This window comes from Brassica napus, chromosome A3, assembly GCF_020379485.1.
Source record: "Brassica napus cultivar Da-Ae chromosome A3, Da-Ae, whole genome shotgun sequence".
Taxonomy (NCBI): domain Eukaryota; kingdom Viridiplantae; phylum Streptophyta; class Magnoliopsida; order Brassicales; family Brassicaceae; genus Brassica; species Brassica napus.
In genome coordinates, this window is record NC_063436.1 from 1693050 (window position 1) to 1705248 (window position 12199).

The window sequence follows — 12199 nt, forward strand, 5'->3', positions numbered from 1 at the left end:
GAAAAATGAAGCAGCTGGTCCATCAGAAGATGTTGTTGGGAAAATGGCAAAAGAGGTAATAAAAATGAATAAGATCCACTTGAATTGAAGTTCAGGTCAATAGTTTGATATATCGGTTTTGTTTCACAGATGGAAGTAAAGCAGGGTAAGAGTGTGAAACCAAGTCAAGACGATCATGCAAAAAAGGTATAAAAAATATTTTTACTTCATATTAGGAAGGCATTCAAGTATAAAGATAAAAACGATCCTGAATTTTTGTCTTTATTTTTAATTAAAGGGGAAGCCACATGTTGGTAAGAAGAAGAAAGCAAATGCTCAGCCAGTAGATTTGCTTCCTTTTCTACAGCGAGAAGAGAAGAGGCCAATACGACCTAGAAACCCTCCTATACCTGTAACACCTGAGGTAATCCTTCCAATTGATCCATTTGTGACACCTGAATTTCCTCGGTTTTCAAGGCTTGCACACTGGATGGATCTACGGGGCATATATCGTGTGTAAGCAACTTTTTGTCCTCGCATAAATATTCCTAATTTATTTTGTAAAAGTTTCGATTGATACTAGTTAATTTTATCAACTACAGACCGTTTTATATCAATGGAAAAGAAATTGAAAAAGAGTTCTTTCAAAAAATGGACGATGCAGAAAAAAATCTCAACAAAGAGGTAATCAACACTCTGTTCTGTCTTCTATTTGATTGTGTCATATGTTTAGGAAGAGGTTGAGTTGAGCTATGCTAGATGTCCATGTTATAGCAGTTCTATATGAAGTTTCTAACTATATTGTTACATTGGCAGCACATAAATGTTGCATTTGAAATGCTAAATTGTAAGAGGGTTGAGCAAGGTGCTTGGTTCCGCAACAACAATCTTCCAGCAGCATGCTTTGTACCAGTCGATTTCTTAGAAGTGGTTGGGTACGCTTATGAATCTGTCAGGAAGCCACATAAGAAAAAAAAAAGTTATTGGAGGGCTGTGTAGGCGAACTTGTGAAAGGTTTAATACATCCAAAGAAGGTATGGCTGGAAGATGTTGATGTTATATATGGTGTCATTGAAGATAAGTTGAGCTGTCACTATATTGGGGTGGAGATACAATTGATGGACAACACAATCACACTCTTCCATTGTGGTCTTCCAAAAGCAAATATCAAACGTGCTCTTAATAAAATCCAAGAACTGGCAGGTAAAAATATTAGCTAATTTAGAAAATAAAAGTTTGTCACTTGCTGCTTGTGATTGTGATGCATTTTTACATATTCATTTTGTTGTCTGTTGGTGATTGATTTATTGTATAATTTTGGGTATTTATGACAGTGTTGATTAGTGCCATAAAGATGGAACTTCTTGGTGAAGAGGTTAATTTCGAAGATATCAGTCCATTTGAAGTTAAGTTTGCAGAAGGGCTTCCAAAGACAAAATTTCCATACAACTGTGGTATTTTTGTTGTGAAGATGCTGGAATGCAGGTCACTGGGATTGAAGAGCATGGCTAATATAAATGATGAAACTGCGATGGACTTACGAAGCAAGCTATGTTGTGAGATCTTCGACCAGTTTATGGATAAAGATTTCCAGGAAGGTCAAAGGAAGTGAAAATGTCATATTTGTTCTGTTTTCTACACTGTTTTTCTACTTTGATATTAATTATCCCTAACGTTTAAGTTTAAGTTTGTAATGAATTATCCCTAACGTTTTTTTCATTTAGATTGTTATTGAAAATTTTTTAGGATGTATTGATGAATTGTCAAATGCTTATGGTACTTTTAGGATGGGTTTCCAGAAAAAGAGTGAGAAAGCAAAATGCACCAAAGCCTAGCATATTCCTTTAAAGTTTACAAAAAAAATGAAAAAGAAAGTGATCCGATGTTGATTGAACTCGTGAACTCTCGAAAGATGAATCAAAGTGTGCAGCCGCTGTGCCAAGGGTGTTATACTTGCCAAAAGATATAATAAAACGATAATAACTTGTAACTTTTGAATATTTAATTAAAAACAGAAAAAAGTGAAAATATACACAACGGGAATCGAACACGGCTTATTGTGTGATAAGGGTACACTAAGAGTAGAAGGGCTTGCCACTAGGCTATGGTGGATATTCGATATCAGAGTAAATGTGAACTTATTTATTCACAGACGATAGATTTATATGATCTGGATATCATTTTAAGTATTCAGGATAGCTTTCCAAAAACAAATTCCTTTAAAGTTTACAAAAAAAAAATGAAAAAGAATGTGATCTGATGTTGATTGAACTCGTGAACTCTCGATAGATTAATCCAAGTGTGCAGCCGTTGTACCAAGGGTCTTATACTTGCCAAAAGCTACAATAAAACGAAAATAACGTTTGAATATTTAATTAAAAACAAAAAAAAATGTGAGTATACACAACGGGGATCGAACACGACTTATTGTGTGATAAGGGTACACTAAGAGTAGAAGGGCTTGCCACTAGGCTACGTTGGTTATTCGATAACAGAGTAAATGTGAACTCATTTATTCACAGACGATAGATTTATATAATCTGGATATCATTTTATGTATTCAGGATGGCTTTCCAAAAACAAATAAGCAAATCAGATAACCAAGTTATAAGAACACTAGGCCAAACCATTACAAAATAGTGAAAAACATTGAACAAGTTTTTTATTTAGGTTGTTAATTGAAGAAACAACACAAGAGAAACAAAAGTGCTTATTCATTTAAAATAAAAACTGAAAATCAAACATAATGTGGTCCTTAAAAACATAAAAAGAGAAGACGATAACATGAAATTACTCATGATGGAGCCAACTTTCGCCAAGTTTATCCCAATCAGGGACTTTGACCTTCACATCAGCAAGCATTCCTTCCGCTTCCGAGTGCTCTTCTTTGAGTTTCTCCAACTCAGCAGTTAAATCAAATTTTCCATCAGCTTTGATAATATCTTCAAGCAACTCGATTTGGACAGCAATTGAATTTGCTTTGCTGGATGCAAGATTCCAATCATTCTCAGATAGCCTGTATTCGTTGGACAAACGAAGAAGAGCCCTGTAATGTTCCACAGTTTCCTTCTTCCCCTTCTTGAAACCTTCGGCGGCATCACATCCGTAAACCTCCTCTATGGGACGCTTCATCATCTTCTTTGAACTTCCTTCCATTGAAACTTTGTCCTGCAACAAAATCGAAACTAAGATGTTACGATAAAATAGAAATAGAAAAAAGTTCATGAATTGAATGGAAAATGAGAAAAATCGAAAACTAACTTGTATTGCAAAAGGATATATCAAGCGAAATGAAGTGAGTGAATAAAAGGTCTGATATCGTCCCTTATATTTATAGAACAAAAAGGAACTCTTCGATTATTGAAGTCAGTTAAAATAAACTCTTGATTATTGTGGAACTCTTCGATTATTGAAGTCAGTTACTGAAATAACCAATCATATAACACCCAATCTTGACGAAAAGAAACTCTTCGGTTACTGAGTTACATGATGTCGTTTGGAAGAGACTCTTCGATTCCTGAGATATATGTTTGAACAAAAAAAAAAAAATCACCCATTACTCGTAGGAGAGTCGAACCCGGGTCGATCAAATGTTTCGGTATCATAGGTTTCGTGGTTTAGCCGCTAGGCTGAGGAGAATCATCTGTTAGTTGCTTCCACATAATTGAATTTACCCATACAATTTATAGTATAAATACATTGGAAAGATCTTTGATAGTTCAGGATGGGCTTCCGATTGCGACAAATGTGATTCCTGAGATATATGTTTGAACAAAAAAAAAAAAATCACCCATTACTCGTAGGAGAGTCGAACCCGGGTCGATCAAATGTTTCGGTATCATAGGTTTCGTGGTTTAGCCGCTAGGCTGAGGAGAATCATCTGTTAGTTGCTTCCACATAATTGAATTTACCCATACAATTTATAGTATAAATACATTGGAAAGATCTTTGATAGTTCAGGATGGGCTTCCGATTGCGACAAATGTGATTCCTGAGATATATGTTTGAACAAAAAAAAAAAAAATCACCCATTACTCGTAGGAGAGTCGAACCCGGGTCGATCAAATGTTTCGGTATCATAGGTTTCGTGGTTTAGCCGCTAGGCTGAGGAGAATCATCTGTTAGTTGCTTCCACATAATTGAATTTACCCATACAATTTATAGTATAAATACATTGGAAAGATCTTTGATAGTTCAGGATGGGCTTCCGATTGCGACAAATGTGATTCCTGAGATATATGTTTGAACAAAAAAAAAAAAATCACCCATTACTCGTAGGAGAGTCGAACCCGGGTCGATCAAATGTTTCGGTATCATAGGTTTCGTGGTTTAGCCGCTAGGCTGAGGAGAATCATCTGTTAGTTGCTTCCACATAATTGAATTTACCCATACAATTTATAGTATAAATACATTGGAAAGATCTTTGATAGTTCAGGATGGGCTTCCGATTGCGACAAATGTGATTCCTGAGATATATGTTTGAACAAAAAAAAAAATCACCCATTACTCGTAGGAGAGTCGAACCCGGGTCGATCAAATGTTTCGGTATCATAGGTTTCGTGGTTTAGCCGCTAGGCTGAGGAGAATCATCTGTTAGTTGCTTCCACATAATTGAATTTACCCATACAATTTATAGTATAAATACATTGTATATTACAAAAGTTGGATGTTACAAAAGTTGGATGGGATTCCAGAATAGTTGAATATTACTGTGTTTTTTTCTAGCAAAGAAGTTTAAACTAAAAATTGAAATGAGATCAAAAGATAATGTTGTATATTACAAAAGTTGTAAGAAATCATACTTATTCAGGATAGGGTTCCAAAAGAAAAAATGTATATGGTCTTGTGCATATCATGTAACCATCAAAATAGCCAAACATCCAAATAATAATCGATAAAAATGTAAAAATGTAGAACTTCATCCTATAGGCCTCTGGCATGTGATCTTGTTGTGCCCTCCTGTGCCACATCTGCTGCACTTGTGGGACTGAGATTTAGATCCAGGAACCCCAAACTCGCCAACGGATCTCTTTCTCTTTGTAGGAGGGCGTCCACTTTTCTTTTTGGTAGCTGGAGGTGGGCAAGACAGTTCATCAATATTCTCTGGATAGGTGGACGTTGACAACTCTCCACCAGGATGTATGCTTTCAGCATAAGCTTTAGCCCACGTTTCTGTCAAGTGAGAAGCATCAACAAAACGGTTTTCATCTCTCTTGATATGCTTAGCAGCAGCGATGGCATGGATGCAGGGGATCTTGTCAATGTCGAAAACATTACATGTGCAATGCCGCTTCTCCAAGTCAACAACAAACTTCATTGTTTCATTCTTCACCTCAAACTCGCTTCGATCAACTTGATACACATTCAACAACATTGCGGCCCCTAACCTAGATACCAATTTCTGAACAACTTTTGGAGTAACCAGGTGCTTATGTTTCGCAGCCGCTTCGCGTCGCTCAAAAAACCAAGTGGTCATCGTCAATCTGATAGTTTCAAGGAGAGAGATAATGGGCAACTCACGAGGCATCTTCAACATAGAATTGAGAGACTCTGCAATGTTGGTAGTCATGATATTATACCTGTTCGCAGGCGCATAGCTTCGTGCCCACTTCCTAAAATCAGACTCTTCCAGATACTTAGCCAATTCAGGACATTTATCCTTTATGTCCTTGAAGATTAACCAGAACTCGTGACACGTATAGGCATCAGCAGCGCTTTCCACCAGAGGTAGCAACCCAGTCTTCGCATATGTAGGAGTGATGTTGCGGAGCAGATGGATCCTGCAAATTCCATGGTGAGATAAGGGATATACATCCTCCAACGCTGAAGAAATGGAGTTAGCCCTGTCTGATACAAAAACAAGATCCGAAGCGTCCGGGATCTTCTGGCTCAAACCTCTAAAGAACCATTTCCAAGAGGCGCCGTTTTCTGCGTCAACCACTGCAAAAGCGAGAGGATATAGATGATAATTCCCATCTTGAGCACAAGCTGCCAATAAAGTCCCATTGAATTTTCCCTTCAGAAATGTACCATCTACTGCAATAACTCTCCTCATCAATGAAAATCCCCTTATCGATGGACCAAAAGCCACAAATGCATACTTGAACTTTCCTGCAGCATCAACATGTTGATAAGTCAAGGAACCAGGGTTTGTTTCTGTGATTTTATACAACCACCTAGACAAATTGTAATAGCTGTCTTCAGGAGTCCCTCTAACCAAAATCTGAGCTTCTTCTCTCACTCTCCAAGCTTGTTTGTAATTGATGTGAACACCATGCAGCATCCTGACCTGTTCAATGATCTGTTTCGGTTTGAGACCTTCCTTTTTTTCTCCATAATTGCTGGAAATCAAAGAACCCAACAACTTTGCAGATGCTTGTCTGTGGTTGGCTTTCCTGTGTGTTGTATCGCATGTATGCTCATGAACATACTTTTTAACAACGAAAAAATCTGAAACAGGTAGCTTGATAGCACGCATCCTCCACGTGCAATTTTCATCAACACAACTCAAAAGCACTCTTGACTTGTTAGAAGAGACAGTCTTGTACTCAAACTTCCACTCTAAAGCCCATTTCTTCATCCTCAACATCAACTCTCTCTTTGTCTTAAAATAGCTATTCACCTTAATATCGCCAGCTACTCTCGTGTTTGGTGAAAGTCCAATATGGACAGGGCTAAAATCCGGAAGAGCATTCAGAGGAACTGTAGAAACACCTTCATATAGAAAACTCTGCAAAAGTCAAGTAGTTCTGTAAGGCATAATACTTGATTATGAAGCATATCATGCAAACACAAACAGAAAAAGGGAATTAGGGACAATGTACCTGTTTTTCACTCTGCACAGTAGGAAGAATCACTGGATTGGCATTCAATGGAACAGTAGAAGCAAATGTATCAGAAGCTTGAATGTTACAGCTAGCTGAATCAGTACTAAAATCCGGAAGAGCATTCAGAGGAACTGTAGAAACACCTTCATATAGAAGACTCTGCAAAAGTCAAGTAGTTTTGTAAGGCATAGTACTTGATTATGAAGCATATCATGCAAACACAAACAGAAAAAGGGAATTAAGGACAATGTACCTGTTTTTCACTCTGCACAGTAGAAAGAATCGCTGGATTGGCATTCAATGGAACAGTAGAAGCAAATGTATCAGAAGCTTGAGTGTTACAGCTAACTGGATCAGTACTAACCTGCATAAGTCAAGTAGTTCTGTAAGGCATAATACTTGGTTATGAAGCATATCCTGAAAAGTCTAAGAAAAAATCATACAAACCTTAACACACAAACGACAGGTTCCATCAAATGCTCTAGTCTTGGAAATGAAAGTTCTGAGCTGACGAGTATTACCTATCGAGAGTGGGGGGAAACTTTCAATAATACATTTCATATCCAATGAAAAACCATAACTCAAACTGATTTCTTCCTCTTTAACACTAAAATCTTCAGAGACAATCTTCATCAAATCTTCATACAGTAGATCTTCTTCTATGGAAATGATTGATGCATTCCTCTTCAAATCAACAAGAAACTCCCACTGGAGAGATTCTTTTGAGATCCATTGTCCACAGATGCACAAAACTTCCATTGTTCTACAAAATCAACTTCAAATCATCAACAAATGAATAATATATAACAAAACCTAGATAATGTATAACAAAATGAAATGATTCAAACCTTAATCAAATCAGACACACGAGAGAGAGAATGAGATGAATAGACGTAGAAACGACAGATCAATTGAGAAACGACGACGACGATAAAATAAACGGAGAGACGACGACGACGGATCAACGGAGAGGCGAAGACGACGACGGAGAGACGACGACGACGACGACGACGACGACGGAGAGACGACGACGACAAGGACGGGGAGACGACGACGGAGAGACGACGACGACGACGACGGAGAGACGAGAAGAAGAAGCGATGAAACGAGGACGGCGACAAATTGATTTCAAATTTGTTTTTTAAATTAGTTAAAGAAGGGGGCATAAGGGTAAATTGCCCCTTTAATGAAACCTATTTTTGTGAATTCTGATCCTGAGTGCTAGTTTGGGGAGGAAAACTTCATTTAGTGTTCTTTGTGTCATTTTCTCTTTATTATATACACCATGTAGTATTAAACTATACGACAAACTAAAAGATAAGCTCGACATACACATCAAAATATTTTTGGAGGTTTGGCATTGACCCTTTAATCAGAAAATGAATTTACATTAACTGATAAAAGAAAATTGCAGCAACCCGTGAATCTACACGAAAACATAACATTACAAAAGGTCAAAACTCAAAACCTTTATATACAAATTGGCATTAAACAAAAAAATCAACTCCTAAGAAAATCATTTCATTTTCTCTAAATAACTAGACACATGCATATCAAAATACAAAAACACAAATACCTTAAACTTGGTTTTTCGAATCTATTATTCATGAAATCCAAGAAAATTATGTTCTTAATCAGAATTTTCTTAAAAATATAGTAACAACAAAATGGAAAACAACTTAACTCCAAAGTCTAGAAACATTTTTAGATTTCACTTTCTTCTTGTGTCTCAAAAACAGAACTCTGCTCTCTGTTTTATCTTTTCTCTTTCACTCAATTCACCAGTGTCTACCACCTCCTCCTTGTGAACTGCCGCCTCTTCTTGGAAAAAATCCACCTTTCTTAGGTTTAGGTATCTCATGAATGTCCATCACCTGTATGGTCCTTTGCTTTTTAGCTGCATTCAAACCAATACAAAAGAGTCATCAAACAATCCAGTTGAGTAGAAATATGAAACTAAAAACAAACCATTCTCAGCTTGTCGGTAGTTTTGTTGCAGTCTTTTCCTAGCCGAGTCAAAATCAATTTCCTTGTGCTCCTTCTCCCTCTGTAATAATCCCCATATCAAATTCATGACCATAGTCAAAAACACTAGACACATTCAACATAGATACTAGAATACATTTTGACAGTGTTTATACCGGAATGGGACGAGAAGGTTGTTTAGCTGGAGAAGGAGACTCTCTTCTAGGAGGAAGAGCAACTGGTCTTGGCTTTCTCTCTGGCTCGCTAACGTAACTGTTCTTGCTTGATGAACCTGAATACCCATCTGTCAAAAAAATCAGAAAAGGAATAAGCTTTATGGATGATTACAAATGTTTAAAGATCAGAACTTGACGTTCAACAACTTACTCTGAGTACTCTGAGGAACCGGTGAATATCCAAAATCAGGAACCTAAGGATAACAACTGAAGATCAATGACTAACCAAGAAAGTAAAACGTGTTGTGTTTTTATTTTAAAGTTACCTGTTGGCGATTACCATTACGGATAGCTCTCTGCTGCGGTGAGTCCTCATCAGCTATAACGAAGAGATTTGAGATTTCTTTCAAGGGGAAAAGATAAAGAACAATGAGATTCTTTTGTACCTATCAAACTTGGAGGTTCGAGATCACCAGGCGGGTTAAGTTTGACCCACTCGTCCACTGTCTCCTTCCATTTTCTAGCAGACACAAAAGTGAGTTAGTTGTTTCTTGTTCGAATTTGAGATTTGAGCAAGAGAGAAAGTTCTTGTGAATCTGATCGTAACTTGACAAGTTTTTTAGCTAGTGTCCGAACATCGTTCGATGAATGCTTCCGAACTTTATTCACATGCCTCCCAATATCAGTTTCCTAAAGCGACCAAAACATCATATAAACTATGAATAAAGAAAGCTAAGAGAGAGTGTTAGTATTCGAATTTGACTTCACTACCTGGAGAGCTTGGAATGTTATCTCCATATCATCCAGATTCTGAAGCAGCTCAACCAAATCTTCTTCCGACTTAAAAACAACAAACAAACCAAAACACTTCAGTCTTCAAAAACTGAAACCGAATCTAGATTCAAGAGAGATATTAAAACCAACCAGATCAGGATCTTCAAGCCTCTCCTTGATTTCAAGAACACTCTTCTGCTCATCATCAAACAAACCAGCAAACGGATCGTAACCATCATCCTCCTCATCATCATCCTCGCCATTAACTGATTTCTCTCTTACTTCTTCTTCCTCCTCCTCCTCGTGAACACTCCCATTAGCCCTAGCAACTTCTCCTCCGCCTCCACCGAAGTCGCAGTTTCTACACTTGTTAGCCATGGAGGTCGCGTAGAGACGCTCAACGATGTTATCTCTCCGCCGCTTCAGCTCTTGACCGTAATCAAGGGAGGCAACGAGGATCGCTGTATCTATAAATGTCCAGACATCGACGCCTGCGTTATCCATAACCGACCGAAAATCATCCAAATCCATCACCAAACGCTTCCCAAAGTTCGTTACTTTACAGAAATAGAAAATAAAAACAGAGGAGACGACGAGATCTACAAAAACCGATCTTTCTGATGAATTCAATTCATCGAGAGATTGAAAACCCAACAGAGTTTAGACTCAATTCAATCGGAATCAGATTAAATCCGATGAGAAAGGCAGACCCTTTGGTTGATGAATCTGTGTTATTACAGAAAAACAGAGAAGAAGAAAAAAAAAACAGAAACAGAGAAAAATGGGAGAAGAAAGGGAATATTCCAAGTTTGAGTCTTTTAGAATATGTTTTTTTTTTCTTTTGTTCGGTAAAAAATATTCTTCAGACAAAACCAATCACAAGTTAAAAGAAAAGGAGATTTGCTTTAATCTGGATGCTCTTGTCCTGGACAGAGCAAAGCTGAAGCGCAAGTTGGTATGTTCTGGTTGGGGAGATGAACATACAGCTAGAGAGAGAGAGAGAGAGAGAGAGAGGCGTGTGTTTTTCAATAATGGCGTTTACTTTTTTTTTAGTATTATTTCTTTAATTACATACTTTAGTTAATGGGCCTTTAAATTGTTGGCCCAAAATAAGTGGAGGCGAAACGGGAAATTAATAAAATAGATGTTTATACACATTTAACTAATGGGCCTTTTACTTACGGACCCATTTAAGTGGATGACAATGCTTTGGATCGATTATCAACGTGTACTAACTCCTGCCATTGATGTCTTTATGAGCCCACTTGCTGTTTTTAGTTTAAATCTCAGATGGACCCATTAGCTGGCGTAGAGGATGCGTACTATCATTAAAACATCAGAGTAAGTATAACTATCATCTGACTTGCTACTTTATGTTTAGCATGTCTCATTGAATATGTGACGCAGAGGTGCATTAATTGTTACTTTCTTGAAAGGTTTACTGTTGGAGACATCTTTGGTTTACAGCTCGGCAAGACCTGGAAGGATTCTCTAGGGTACTTGCTTCTTGTGGCTCGTAAACTCTATAATCAATGGTTGGTATGATTAGTTCTGAAAACTTTTTAAATTTGTTTTAGTTCAGTTTATTGAACTGGGAACAACAAAGACTCAGTGGTTCTGACACATACAACGGTCAAGAGGCCGGCCAAATCAAAGACACGGAGACAGAAGAAGCTTGTTTGATGTGGGCTCCTCCTATGTACTATATCTCATCGGGTAAGCTTTCAGTTTATGAACCATTTCTTTAATGGTGAGTCTTTGGATATGAATTTGTTTATCTAAGTGATTATGTTTAAGTACTATTCTAAATATGTTTTACATGTAAGGGCTGGGGTATCAAAATGTTTTTCAAAAGGCTAATAACAATGTGATAGTGTATCCATTAGTTATCTTACAGACATTAGGAATGTAATGTCCCTTTCAAACATATTGTCAACACCTTTTCGTGAAATTTGGACTTTTACTGGAAGCATCCGGTGAGTTAGCAGTGGCCATACGTCTTAATAATTATCAAATGGATTTATCCAACAGCCGCCAGTCATTTTGGCTACATGCTTGTTGGTGATTATCCGAGTTTATCAAAATCATTTCACAATTAAAAAATATTTGCATTGAGGGTTGGTAATTCAGCTCGTTTGTGTGTATACCCAACTTTATAAGTGAGCAGTCTAGTTAAGATCAAGTCTATCTCATCTATGAATTCATGTTTAAATTTACATCTGTAAAACCAAAACTAGACAATATATAATAAACATCCCTAAACATCAAACACTAATTAAACAGTAAACACATAATACTAGTAAAAACCAATAATCCTTGGAATCAATCTCAGTCCAGTAATAATTACAAACTTAAGCAAATAATCAATAAATAAAAGCTAAATTTAAAAGTGTCTCTATTAACACCTATCAAACCAAACTTTATGTTTGGCCATCAATTTCTACATATTGAAATGAGTGGTTTTAAGTCATCTCACGA

General features: G+C 37.1%; 2 protein-coding genes across 4 annotated transcripts; both read right to left on the reverse strand.

Annotated features, from left to right (window-relative positions):
- Positions 1-4712: 4712 nt before the first annotated feature.
- LOC125593135 lies at positions 4713-8080 on the reverse strand. The gene is made up of 2 exons (XM_048769268.1): positions 7254-8080; positions 4713-7170 (listed from the first exon to the last, which is right to left on the reverse strand). The coding sequence occupies exon 2, from the start codon at positions 6566-6568 to the stop codon at positions 4898-4900; it is 1671 nt and encodes a 556-aa protein (XP_048625225.1). The 5' UTR covers positions 6569-7170; positions 7254-8080; the 3' UTR covers positions 4713-4897.
- Positions 8081-8379: 299 nt separating this feature from the next.
- Positions 8380-10761, reverse strand: LOC106430536 (probable mediator of RNA polymerase II transcription subunit 26c). 3 transcript variants are annotated; one of them, XM_048769277.1, is made up of 9 exons: positions 9872-10761; positions 9719-9787; positions 9555-9637; positions 9394-9467; positions 9274-9326; positions 9168-9201; positions 8948-9075; positions 8775-8853; positions 8380-8703 (listed from the first exon to the last, which is right to left on the reverse strand). In XM_048769277.1, exons 1-9 carry the CDS (start codon positions 10250-10252, stop codon positions 8585-8587), a joined length of 1020 nt encoding a protein of 339 aa, XP_048625234.1. In that variant the 5' UTR covers positions 10253-10761; the 3' UTR covers positions 8380-8584. The 3 variants fall into 3 exon arrangements, with proteins under 3 accessions (XP_048625234.1, XP_048625230.1, XP_048625237.1); XM_048769273.1 differs by having other exon boundaries at positions 9159-9201; positions 9872-10759; XM_048769280.1 differs by lacking the exon at positions 9168-9201 and having other exon boundaries at positions 9872-10760.
- Between the last annotated feature and the right edge of the window lie 1438 nt (positions 10762-12199).